General features: G+C 44.2%; 1 protein-coding gene across 1 annotated transcript in view; it reads left to right on the top strand.

Moving 5' to 3' along the window:
* Window positions 1-12,604, top strand: part of LOC135054610 (zinc finger protein 260-like) — a 90,233-nt gene extending 77,629 nt beyond the window's left edge. Inside the window, exon 7 of the mRNA XM_063957801.1 lies at window positions 9,970-12,604. Within this exon, the coding sequence (XP_063813871.1) occupies window positions 9,970-11,708 (1,739 nt within the window). The 3' untranslated portion in view covers window positions 11,709-12,604. The remainder of the gene's footprint in view (window positions 1-9,969) is intronic.
* The last annotated feature ends 236 nt before the right edge of the window (window positions 12,605-12,840 follow it).

Genomic DNA, 12,840 nt, shown 5'->3' with positions numbered 1-12,840 from the left:
ACCATATCAAGGAGACCCTTACTTGTGGTTGATGTCGAATTCTCCGATGGAGAAGCCAGTGTGAGCCTGCTCCCTGAGCAATGAGGTTCATTTGGAATGGTCGGGAATGAAGTCTGCCGTACTGGAGAGCTTTGAACGACGCCACCATCTTCCCGAGAAGTTGCACACAGAGGTGCAGAGAAACGGTCTGCGTCCTCAGTACCTGAGCCACTAATCTCTGTAGGTCCTGTATCTTGTTCTCTGGTAGGAACACACGTAATAGGACCGTGTCCAAGATGAGACCGAGGAATTGAATCCGTTGAGTCGGTATGAGGTTGGACTTTTTGAAATTGACAATCCATCCATGTTGAATTAGAAATTGATGGGATGTCTGAACATCCTTGAGCAGTCGATTCTGAGATGGAGCTTTGATCAGTAAATCGTCCAGATAAGGTATAATCGTGACCCCCAACAGTCTCAGTCCTGCCACCATGATCGCCATGATCTTTGTGAAAATTCTTGGGGCTGACGCTAGACCGAACGGCAAGGCCCGGAATTGGTAGTGCTCCGCCACCAGTGCGAACCGTAAGTAAGCCTGGTGAGGAGTCCAGATTGGGATATGCAGATATGCATCCTTTATGTCCATGGATACCATGAACTCTCTTGGTTCTAAGCCTGCAATAACTGATTGGATTGATTCCATCTTGAATCTGTAGACTCTTAAAAACTGGTTGAAAACTTTTAAATTGAGAATTGGTCTGACCGTCCCGTCTGGTTTTGACACGACAAAAAGATTGGAATAGAACCCCGTTCCTCTCTGAGAAGCGGGAACCGGAATAATGACCTCTGCTTGTAGTAATTTTTGAATTGCTGCCCGTAGTGCCCTTGCTTTTTGAGGGCACTGAGGCAATCCTGTTGTAAAAAACTGACTTTGAGGCCTCTGTTGAAATTCCAGTTTGTATCCCTGAGAGATTAAGTTGTTCACCCAAAGCTCTGGTGAGGTTTTGGCCCAGGTGTCCTGAAAACCTTCCAGTCGGCCGCCCACCAAGGGGGACCCCAGGTGAGCTGGGAGGCCGTCATGCCACAGTCTGGTCAGCAGGTTTATCCTGCTTTCTGGTTGCTGCTTGCGAGCGGCCTCTACCTCTGCCCCCGCGTGCTTGTGTACCAAAACCCCTACCTCGGGCTCGAAAGGACTGTGATCTAAATGAAGTAAACGATGGTCCCGAATAACCTCTCCTAGTTTGTGGAGTGGTTCTCGTATAAGGAGTACGCAGAAAAGTGGACTTCCCCGCTGTAGCCTGCGAAATCCACTTGTCCAACTTTGGTCCGAACAGCATTTCAACCCCAAAGGGGATGGATTCTACCGCCTTCTTGGTGTCAGAGTCTCCTTGCCATTCTCTGAGCCATAAAATCCTCCTAGCCGATATGGCCGATGCAGATATGAGCGATGCTATTCTGCTAATATCCTTAGAAGCTTGACACAAGTATGTAGCAGATTCTCGAATGTGTACCGCCAACTGTGTAATCTCTTCTAAGCTATTTTCCTCCTCAATAGCTTGTAGTATACGGCCGGACCATGCACCCATGGCCTTGTTGACCCAAGCACAGACGATCGCAGGTCCCTGTGCTGCACCTGCTGCTACAAATATTGATTTTAAAGCAGTCTCAACTTTACGGTCGGACGCATCCTTTAAAGTAGTTACGTTAGGAATTGACAAGATTGTCTTCTTTGACAACCTTCCTAGGGAAGCATCTACTACTGGCGGAGACTCCCACTTGTCCATTACACCCCTAGGTAGGGGGTAAGTTACCTGAAACCGTTTCGGAAATTGAAAACGTTTGTCAGGTTGTTTCCAAGCCTCTACTATCTGAGATTGGAGGGATTTAGGAATGGGGAACTCTGCTGAACGCGGCTTCTGGGATTCGAACAAATCGAATTATTCCGGCTCCCGGATTTCCGCTTCCTTAAAGCTTAAGATGTCCTTTACCGCTTCAATTAAGGAATCCAGCCCCGAGATCGGCGTCTAGGTTAGGTCCAATTATCTCACCTTCTTCCGTATCCAGAAGAAAACCCTCTTCCTCCTCAGATTCTGGTATAAGAGGAAGAGTTATTTTAACAGCCCTGCGCACACTCGTATCTGCGTGTGCGGGTGGCGTTAACTTGATGAGAAATTCCTCCATTGTCTTTGAAAATCCCGCAGCCCATTCCGACTGCTGTTTTTGGGATTCTGCCATCTCCTTGGAGATTCTATTAGCAAGGTTGTCTTCCCATGCCTTAGCCAGAGCACTGCTCCCAGGTGGAGCGTCCTTGTCTAAGCAGGAGTCGCACACTGCTGCCAACCCGCGTGCTCTTCTTGTTACATTTCGTACAAACATAGCAGGTCTTTGAGGTCTTGGTAGCCTTAGACATGTTGTTTTTTTTTAAAAACCCTGTACTAGGGTAGCCCGCAGTGCTTTCACCCTTTAAACTAGGAAGAGAAAGACTGGGAGATGACGGAAGCAAGAGTATTGGATCCGGCTGGAATTACCTGTCCCTTTTTTTCTATAACAGGAAACAGGCCAAAAAAAATAAAACATTTTAAATAAAACACCAGCCGATTCGCAACTCTCCACCCCAACTGTAAGTCAGCTACGATGTTAGAGTTGGCTTGCTTCCGTGTATTTTCTTCGGGATCTTTGAAACAGAAGTCCCTTGAAAACATAAATTGTAAATTTTTATTACTTTTCAGGAGATCCTCATATGTTGTATATATACATTTCACCAGCAGAGGGAGCTGTTACCTAACGATCCCTCTACTATATTATTGCCTGCACTATCCAGGCAATGCAGCAGGGGGAGCTAATTCTTTTATAAGAAAAACTTTCCCCTATGTACACTACTGGGGGAGGGGGGAGGACCCATCCTCTACACAGCCTGGTGCCAAAATGAAGAAAACATGGCCACCACTAAATGTAAGTTTATATTAGTGGGATCCCTTCATCGTGTGGGCTTTGCTTTGCGCATACCTTCCTATGCTCTGCTTTTGTCCTGATTGCTTTTCGCTGGTGCGCGCCGAGTCCTTTATTCGCTTCTCCGGACCCACTGGGCGGCACGCGCCGGGACGTCTCCCGTAGCGCTGCCTGTGCTCCGCTCCGTCTGTGGGTCTCCTCGTTCGCTGTGCAGTGCGCCGCTCTGCCGTCCCTCCCTGCTTACAGGGAAGACAGGCTGAGTCCCGCGCCGCACTTAGGCTCCCACACGCCGGGCACCGTCGCTCTGCCGTCCCTCCCTGTTAGCTACTTCCCCGCTGTTTATATCAAGGGGAGCTTTTGACTGCAATAGCTGGACTGACTCTATAAGATAGAGAGAGATTTATACTATAGGAGAGAGAGAGAGAAAAAGAAAAAGAAAAACCTTTTACTAACTGGAACACCCTAGCCTAAGCTTGTACCAGTACTCACTATTAGTTGAGTCTTTGAGGATCTCCTGTGGAGAGATGCAGGTCCCTTCAATAGGTATCTATGTCTCTCTGATATCAGGCAGCCTTGTCTCCCTTTTATTAGGGTTACGCAGCCCCTTTTAGATCTCTTTTTGTCAGGAGCTCAGTTGCTCCATGTGTTGTGCCTCCAGCACAATTTTTCAAACTGAGGGTTGAAAGATGTGAAGGGGGAGGAGCCGGCTGTGCAGACAATGCTAATTTAAGATTGTGCCACACCTCCGGTTCAAGGCTTCACACCCCTACTGTATAGGACTCCAGTGTCCCCTAGTGGATGAAAGAGTAATGATGTAAACATTCCTTCACTGTATAATTGACCTATTATTATTATTCATTATATGACGCCACAAGGGATCCACAGCGCCCATATACAGTACATAATAAAATGAGCAAACAAGAAAAACCGCACTTACAGTACAAGACAAAATGGGGCAGGTATAGAAAACCCGGGGTTCGGTGCCATCAAAGGGAGTATGGAGTATAAGATAGTATAAGTAAGAAAAGGAAAGGCACATGAGGAAAGAAGTCCCTGCTCTTGTGAGCTTACAATCTAAAAGATGAGGAGCTAACAGACCAGAGTGACACAGACAGGGTAGACAGTGAGCATAGACAAGAGGGTTAGGAGGAGAGTTGACTGGATTTGGTGAAGAAGTGGGTCTTGAGAGCCTGTTTGAAGTTTTGTAGAGAGGTGGAGAGTCGGATGGGGAGAGGTAGAGAATTCCAGATAAGGGAGCAGCACGTGCAAAATCTTGTAGGTAGGAGTGGGAGGAGGTAATCAGTTGGCAGGAGAGACTGCGTGCATTAGCAGAGCGACGATCATGGGTGGGAATGTAAAGAGAGATAAGGTCAGAGATGTAAGAGGGAGAAGAGTGGGTGAGGGCTTTCTAGGTGAGTGCGAGAAGCTTGAATTGGATTCTGAATGGGAAGGGAAGCCAGTGAAGGTCCTGCAAGAGAGGGGATGTGGATGTAGTACGTTTGGTGAGGAAGATGAGACGGGCAGCAGCATTGAGGATAGATTGAAGTGGAGAGAGGCATTTTTGAGGGAGGCCAGATAGGAGGAGATTGCAGTAGTCTAACCTAGAGTAGTTACGCCTTTCAACAACCATATATTGTCTGTTGAAATTTTAAGCAGCTCGGAATATGAAGCATTGTGCCAGAGTGGGGAATCTGCATGATAACCGGACCACTCAAAAAATAAGTATGACCATATTGCCAGATCAATAGAGCTTGCTGAAGCAATAGAGACAGATTAGAGACACAGTCCAGAAAAAGTAAAGGAGAGAAGAAGGGCCCCACCTGCTCGCCCAGAAAACCCACCAGAGTCAAGTCAGCGGTGTCCTGTACCCAACTAACTAAATGCGCCAGCTGAGCCGCTATATAATAGACCCTAAGATTGGGAAGACCAATTCCCCCAGATGTCTTGGATTTATATCATGTTTTAGTGGAAAAATTCTTGCTAGCCTATTCCCCCTCCATATAAATGATGACAAAATACTCTCAATAGCAGAGAGTACTGCCTTGGGAATATATACTGGAGAATGCCGCAGAACATATAAGAATTTTTTTCGAGCCAAAATTTTAAACAGATTGATAAGGCCTAAGACAGATAACGACAATTTTTTCCACAAATGAGTTTTCATCTTAAAACCCGCCATAAAGGGAGCAATATTTTGGGATACATAATCTCCCACCTGCGGCGTAATCCAGACACCTAGATATTTAAAACGTGTTGTCCACTGCAAAGGGCAATCCGTATAGTCATCTACAGGAATATGTACTGAAATAGAGAATATATTGGATTTGTCCTAATTAATAAGTAGACCTGAATAAGAACCAAATTTCTTAACTAACTGTAGCATGGCCTGCAGAGAATCCTCCGAGTCTTGTAGAAACAACAGCATGTCATCCGCGAACAGCACAACCACATCTATACCCTCTCCAACTTTAATACCACGCAGAAGACAATCAAGTGGCTCTACGGCTATAGCAATAATGGCCGGAGACAAGGTACACCCCTGTCGAGTCCCCCTTGCCAGTGGAAAAGGAGATGAAGTAAAACCGTTAACAGACACTCTCGCCGCTGGGGAAAAATACAGCAGTTGGATTAATTTGATAAATCGTGGCCCGAAAGCAAATTTCCGAAGCACACCCCAAAGATAACCCCACTCCACCGAGTCAAAGGCCTTGGCTGCGTCTTGTGACACTACAACCTCGGACTCAACCACATCAGTGCTTTGTAAGTGATAAAATAATCTACACAAGTTTTGAGCCGTAGACTTCCCTGGTATAAATCCCGTCTGATCGGGTTGATTAATTAAATCAATAACCAAATTCAGTCTAAGCACTATAATTTTAACCAGTACTTTAATATCTGTGGACAAAAGCGAAATGGGCCGATATAACTCAGAGTGGGGGTCCTTCCCGAGCTTAGCTAGCACAATAATAATTGCTTCACAGATAGAAGGAGAAATGGATCCCAGCTCATAAAAGGAGTTAAACATATCTAACAAATAAGGAACAAAAAAAAATTCCTTACATTTTCTATACACCTCCACAGGAATTCCATCGCAACCAGGAGCTTTAGAGGCTGGAAACAATGAAATTGCCACCTCAACCTCCTCTAATGTAAATGGAGCTTCAAGGATTTTAATAGCGTCTTGAGGCAATTGTGGCAACGCAACTTGGTCCAAATGATTCTGCAGTTGCTCGTTTGTATATGCGACCTTGGAGGTGTACAGACAAGAGTAGTAACTATGAAACACCTCTGCAATCTCCTCCCCAGAATAGCAGAACTGTCCATGGGAATTTTGTATACTTTGGGGACTATATTGGCAGTAGACTCATCCCTCACTAGATAGGCCAAATATTTGCCTCCTATTTCAGCCTGGAACTAGTACTCATGTTTACAAAATAGCAACCTACGCCTGGATTTTTCAAAAAGATATTCCGTCCACTCCCTCTGCGCATCCAGCCATAGCCCTCTGTCAATACATGAATGAGAGAGGATAAACTGGGCCTCCAACTGCTGACATAACCGTTCAAGGCGAGACTCCTCTTGTCTATGAAACAATTGGATCTCAGAAATGCGTTTAATGAAGGAGCCTCTAATATAGGCCTTAAAAGCGTCATGTCTAATTAAAAAGTCTGGATGTGAAGAGTTATCGGACTGAAACCCCTTCCAGTCAGCAAGTAAGTCTAAGCCAGCAGGCACCAAGGTCAGCCAGAAAGGATTACGTTTCCAAAATCTGGTCCCCTTGACCTGAAGCGTATTTAATGTAAGTAGCACAGGAGAGTAATCTGAACTTCCTCTAGACAAATAGGCTACATCCGAAGACAATTCTGGGGAGAGTAAAACCAATTCTATTTGTGACATAGTATGGAAAGAAGTGAAATAACATGAATATTGAGCAACAGAGGGATTGCGATATCTCCATATATCGACCCACCCCATCTCCGCAACTAGATGAGCAAATGGAGGAGGAGGATGAAAAGCAGGCACAACAGAACCCTTCCAGCGATCTATGTAGTGGTCCATAACATTATTGAAATCCCCCATACAAATTACTGGTGTAGCTGGAGACTGAGCACTTCATTATTATACGGAGAAGGGATATATATAGCTAGTATATGAAGTGTGAGTCAATTAACAACCGCACAAAGAAAGATGTATCTGCTGTGGCTATCAATTTGACTGGACTCTAAGTGAAACTGTATAGATTTTTTAATAAGGATAGAGACACCCCTAGAATTATGTGAAAACGTGGACTTATATATGTGCCCTACCCAAGGTCTTTTAAGAGCCAAGACCCTCCTGCCTGTTAATTGGGTCTCCGAGAGACACACTATATCTGCCCGATATTTTTTGATCTGCGATAAAACGAATGACCTCTTAACCTTATCATTTATACCACGAACATTCCAGGCAAGCAGGTGAAGCCCCCCATCAACAGTGGCCATAGAGAATCATGAGACCGAGATAGCGAACAGGATGAAAAAAAGAAAGAGAAGAGGAATGCTGCAACATCTGGAACCAGGACACTGTGGCCTGCTTAACCGCACACATAGGACATGCTACAAAACACCTTCAGCTTCTTAACGCAAAATAGTGCTATACCATTCACAATACTAACTCTCACCACCATATAGGTGGGCAGACATAAACAGATTTCAGTAGCGGCGATGACATAAGAAAAAAAAACAACCCTTCCCTATCCCACCCCGTATAACTGACAAAACCTGAGGCATACAGGTTACCATACCAAAACAATTACAACAAACTTATATTAAAACAAATTGCTAGGGTGTAAAGAAAAAGTCCCTACTGCTATATCCAGCATAAGACTCCCCAGCTAATTCGAATATATGTTTCCTGGTGAACCAAGTGTACAAATGCACATATACCTATACGTACCACAAAAGCAATATGCACCTACGTGTACGCCCGCATACATAGAAAACCATCAAAAAACCTACAACATAATGCACAGTACAGATAGGACGTAAGAAATTCAGTCGAAAGACATATTGAAACATACTGAACAGTTAAGTCCTATTAGCCAAGTTTGCAACAAGTAACCCTCAACGCGGAGCTCGAGCCTGCCTCTCAAGCCAGTCTTCCGCATCACTCGGATTGGTAAATAAATGAGTATTTTTGTCGAGAACGACCTGTAATCTGTCCGGAAACAGAATCGAGTACTGAATATTGCGGTGTCGCAATTTATGCTTGACTTGTACAAATTGAGCATGGGATTTTTGTACATGCAGAGCGAAATCCGGAAAGGCAGATATAGAATGATTTTCATACTGTAGGGGACCGTCAGTACGTGCCAAGCGTAGTACAGTGTCTCCGTCTTTAAAATGAAGGAAGCGAGCACTGAAGGTCCGGGTAGAGGCTCCAGACGAAGGAGGCCTTGGAGGAAGCCTATGAAGCCCGCTCCATGGCAAATTGTGGACTGAAAGCATCTCTTGGAAAAAGACTGCACAGCCAATTCTCCAAGAACTTTTCAGGAGATGTGCCCTCAGCCCTTTCAGGAAGCCCCACAAAGCGAACGTTATTGCCCCTCATTCATCCCTCTACATCAGACAGTTTAGCTTGGATGGTGGCCATCTGAGATGAGAGATCATCCACTTTACTCTTTAAAGGGTGAATAACGTCCTCCAGGTCGGAGAAACGGTGCTCAGTCTCGCTAACCCGTACCCTACTTTTTTGTAGGTCCTGGCGAAGCAGGGAGACATTAATCTGGACCTGCCCAATCTTGTCAGTAACCCTCTGCTCCGATGCAGATATAGCCTGCAAGATTTGTTGAGTAGACTGCTGTTAGTCACTGCCTCCATCCGCATCATCAATCTGAGGAGGAGAGGGTGGCGGGTGACTGTGGGGTTCTGGCATATCTCTCAAGTTGTTTTGCGGCACTGGATGCATGCCCGTGCTTCCCCATATTTGTATATACAGAACAGGATATAATATAACGGAGAGCGTCTGTAGTTCCCAAAATGCTGCAGTACTGATATATGAGAACCGGCGGGTGTTTAAAATTTTGGAGAATCAGCAGTACTGATATAACAGGAGAGCGTCTGTAATATCCAAAAGAAAGCAGCACAAATATAATATAACAGGAGAGCATCTGTATTAACCAGAATGCGGCAGCACTAATGAAATATAAGAGGAGCACCTGTAACTGGATTCTACAGCCGTGTCCTTAGGTTGGGACACTGTAGTAATGCAGTATCCAGCCTGTGTATATGTAGATGGTGTGCAAGCCCCATACAAGATGGCCACAGCAAGCTAACACCACAAGGCTATTTAGATGGTAATTAAGCTCCACAGGATTGCAGCAAGCCACACCTAGGTCAGCAATGGGTCCAGAGCAGAGGAGAGTCACTTCCTGGGGACCACTTATGTTGAATAGCGCCATTATATTAATCACAGACTCGCGCCAGCAGGCGTCTACAGGAGGGGGAGGAGAAAATGGTGACCATTCGTCGGCGGGACCCTGCGGCCTCCGGAACAGCAGCTCCACACGCAGCATCGGCCCTTCAGACGTAGCTGCGAAGTTGGTAACAGTTGCCGAAGTGCAGGGAGACCAGCCGCGAACGGAAGTGAGGGGGCGCACAGAGCGCGTCGCAGCAGCAGGGATGTCCCGGCCGGAGGTCTCACAGCTCACTAACCAGCGGCACAGCAGCGATACGGTTGCCTCCATACTCCGTCCACAGGCATCGGGGGGGGGAGGGGCACAGTAAGCAATCCCACAGAAGTTCACTTGACACGGGGTAATATCCACCAGGGAAACAGGATGTTATTCAGTATGAATTAAGAGAGCTACAGCAAGAAGCTGCTACTTCATGCTGTACCAAGCCACGCCCCCGCAATAGAGTCCTATTTACTGTATGTACATGTACAATTGTAATAAACTGTAGTTGGGAAATTTTAAATGAAACAACTGAACATCTTGAACTCACTGACATCTTGAGGAGCAAATTATCATACTAACAAAAATCTAATTTCATCTATTTACAGCAGATGGAGGCACAAGCCGGAAGACCTCGGAGAGAGATGTCATTTTGTCTTCAAATATTAAAATAGAAGATAACATCACACAGGACTCTCCAGGAGACATCCCCATTTCTCTAAATTTACATTCTGTACCTCTCAGTACTGATCTATCATCTGATCCCTCTGATCATGGGGAATGTTCTCCCGATAACTCAAATACTGTTACACACAGTGCTGCTCTTACTGGTGATTCAGTCTTTACCTGTTCTGAATGTGGTAAAGGTTTTGTACGTCAGTCAATGTTGGTTAGACATCAGAGAAGTCACACTGCTAAGAGGCCATTTCCATGTTCTGAGTGTGGGAAATGTTTTACACATAAATCATATCTTACTATACATAAGAGAAATCACACAGGCGAGAAACCATTTTCATGTTCTGAATGTGGAAAACGTTTTACATCAAAAATTTATCTTGTAACACATGAGAGATGTCACACAGGTGAGAAACCATTTTCATGTTCTGAATGTGGGAAATGCTTTTCACAGAAATCACAACAACTTGTACATGAGAGAAATCACACAGACAAGAAACCATTTCCATGTTCTGAATGTGGAAAACGTTTTACATGGAAATCACAGCTTGTTACACATCAGAGTATTCACACAGGTGAAAAACCATTTTCATGTTCTGAGTGTGGGAAATGCTTTTCACAGAAATCAAATCTTCTTGTACATGAGAGAAATCACACAGGGGAGAAACCATTTCCATGTTCTGAATGTGGAAAATGTTTTGCAACAAAATTTTATCTTGTTACACATGAGAGAACTCACACAGGTGAGAAACCATTTCCATGTTCTGAATGTGGGAAATGCTTTTCACAGAAATCACAACAACTTGTACATGAGAGAAATCACACAGACAAGAAACCATTTCCATGTTCTGAATGTGGAAAACGTTTTACATGGAAATCACTGCTTGTTACACATCAGAGTATTCACACAGGCGAAAAACCATTTCCATGTTCTGTGTGTGGGAAATGCTTTTCACAGAAATCAAATCTTCTTGTACATGAGAGAAATCACACAGGGGAGAAACCATTTCCATGTTCTGAATGTGGAAAATGTTTTGCAACAAAATTTTGTCTTGGTACACATGAGAGAACTCACACAGCTGAGAAAATATTTCCATGTTCTGTGTGTGGGAAATGCTTTTCACAGAAATCATATCTTAATATACATGAGAGAAATCACACAGACGAGAAACCATTTCCATGTTCTGAATGTGGAAAACGTTTTACATGGAAATCACAGCTTGTTACACATCAGAGTACTCACACAGGTAATAAGATGCAATTTCCATGTTCTGTGTGTGGGAAAAGCTTTTTACGGAAATCAAGTCTTATTGTACATGAGAGAAATCACACAGGGGAGAAACCATTTCCATGTTCTGAATGTGGAAAATGTTTTGCATCAAAAATTTATCTTGTTACACATGAGAGAACTCACACAGGTGAGAAAACATTTCCATGTTCTGTGTGTGGGAAATGCTTTTCACAGAAATCATATCTTCTTGTACATGAGAGAAATCACACAGACGAGAAACCATTTCCATGTTCTCAATGTGGAAAACGTTATACATGGAAATCACATCTTGTTAAGCATGAGAGAAGTCACAAAGGCCGGAAACTATTTCCATGCTCTGAGTGTGGGAAACGTTATACACAGAAATCACATCTTACTAAACATGAGAAGTCACACAAGTGAGAGGCCATTGCCATGTAATGAGGGGCTGATTTGGATATGTTTGTAAATGTAATGGTTTGTATACAAGTCTGTGTTGTCTGATGCAGACTTCCTGGACCCGGTTGTCTGGATCCAATGGCCAGTGTAAGCTTTGCTTGCACAGACTGACCAGGGTCTGCTACCATCATGCCTCGCAATGGTGATGGAATGCTGCATCCTCAGATGCAGTCCTCTGATCTCATAGATGCTGCATTTGCATATTATTATTACAATGTTGCACAGCTGCTTCCCTGCATCTGCGTAATTCCTTATAAATCGAAATTAAGTCCTGAGTGCGCAAAATACTTTACACTGAGATCATATCTTGTTACACATCAGAAAATCGGGATGTGGTCAATTTACCTACAATCAAAATACCGACAATTATTGGCCGATGGTCAAACTTCCGACACTTAAAATACAGACAAGGTCAAAATACTGACGTTTAAAATGTTGACAGGTCAAAAAGTCAACATGAGTTTTTCATGATTTTTTTTCAGCACAGCGATGTCACTGTGCCCGATTCATGGCGAGCCATGCGAGGGCACGCAGTACACTTATACTGTGTCCATGTCGACCGATTTCAACATACAAAAAAGTTGTGTCGACTTTGACCTGTCGACATTTTAAATGACTGTATTTTGACACTGTGTATTTTGATTGTAGGCATATCATCCTACACCCAGAAAATCCACGTAACATTAGCAGATTGGCATGTGGTGATGTCTGTGTGGCATTGGTAAGTGTCTGAGAGGAATGTACATAGAACTGTGTAACAGTATTTACGAATTCTCCATTTTAGATATATTTTTTTATATTCAAGTTTTTTTTATTGTTTTTAGAAACTTACAATTCAATAAAATCACCATTGAGAATAACATTTTGTGTGGTCTCTTGTTTTAGTTATGCATTTACAGCAGCGGTGGCCAACCTGTGGCTCTTGAGCCACATGTGGCTCCTAACACAGAAAGTCACATGACCACAACAGATCCGGTAACCACTGCTCCAGAAAAGCACGCAGCAGCACTACGGGGACTTTAAGGCCCATACACACTGGGCGATTTTGAGCTGAAAGCTGCTCACAGTATGTATGGCCAAACGAGCAGTGAGTGCT

This window comes from Pseudophryne corroboree, chromosome 3 (assembly GCF_028390025.1).
Source record: "Pseudophryne corroboree isolate aPseCor3 chromosome 3, aPseCor3.hap2, whole genome shotgun sequence".
NCBI lineage: Eukaryota > Metazoa > Chordata > Amphibia > Anura > Myobatrachidae > Pseudophryne > Pseudophryne corroboree.
Note: the sequence above shows the minus strand (reverse complement) of the source record. Positions and strands in the feature narration are given on the sequence as shown.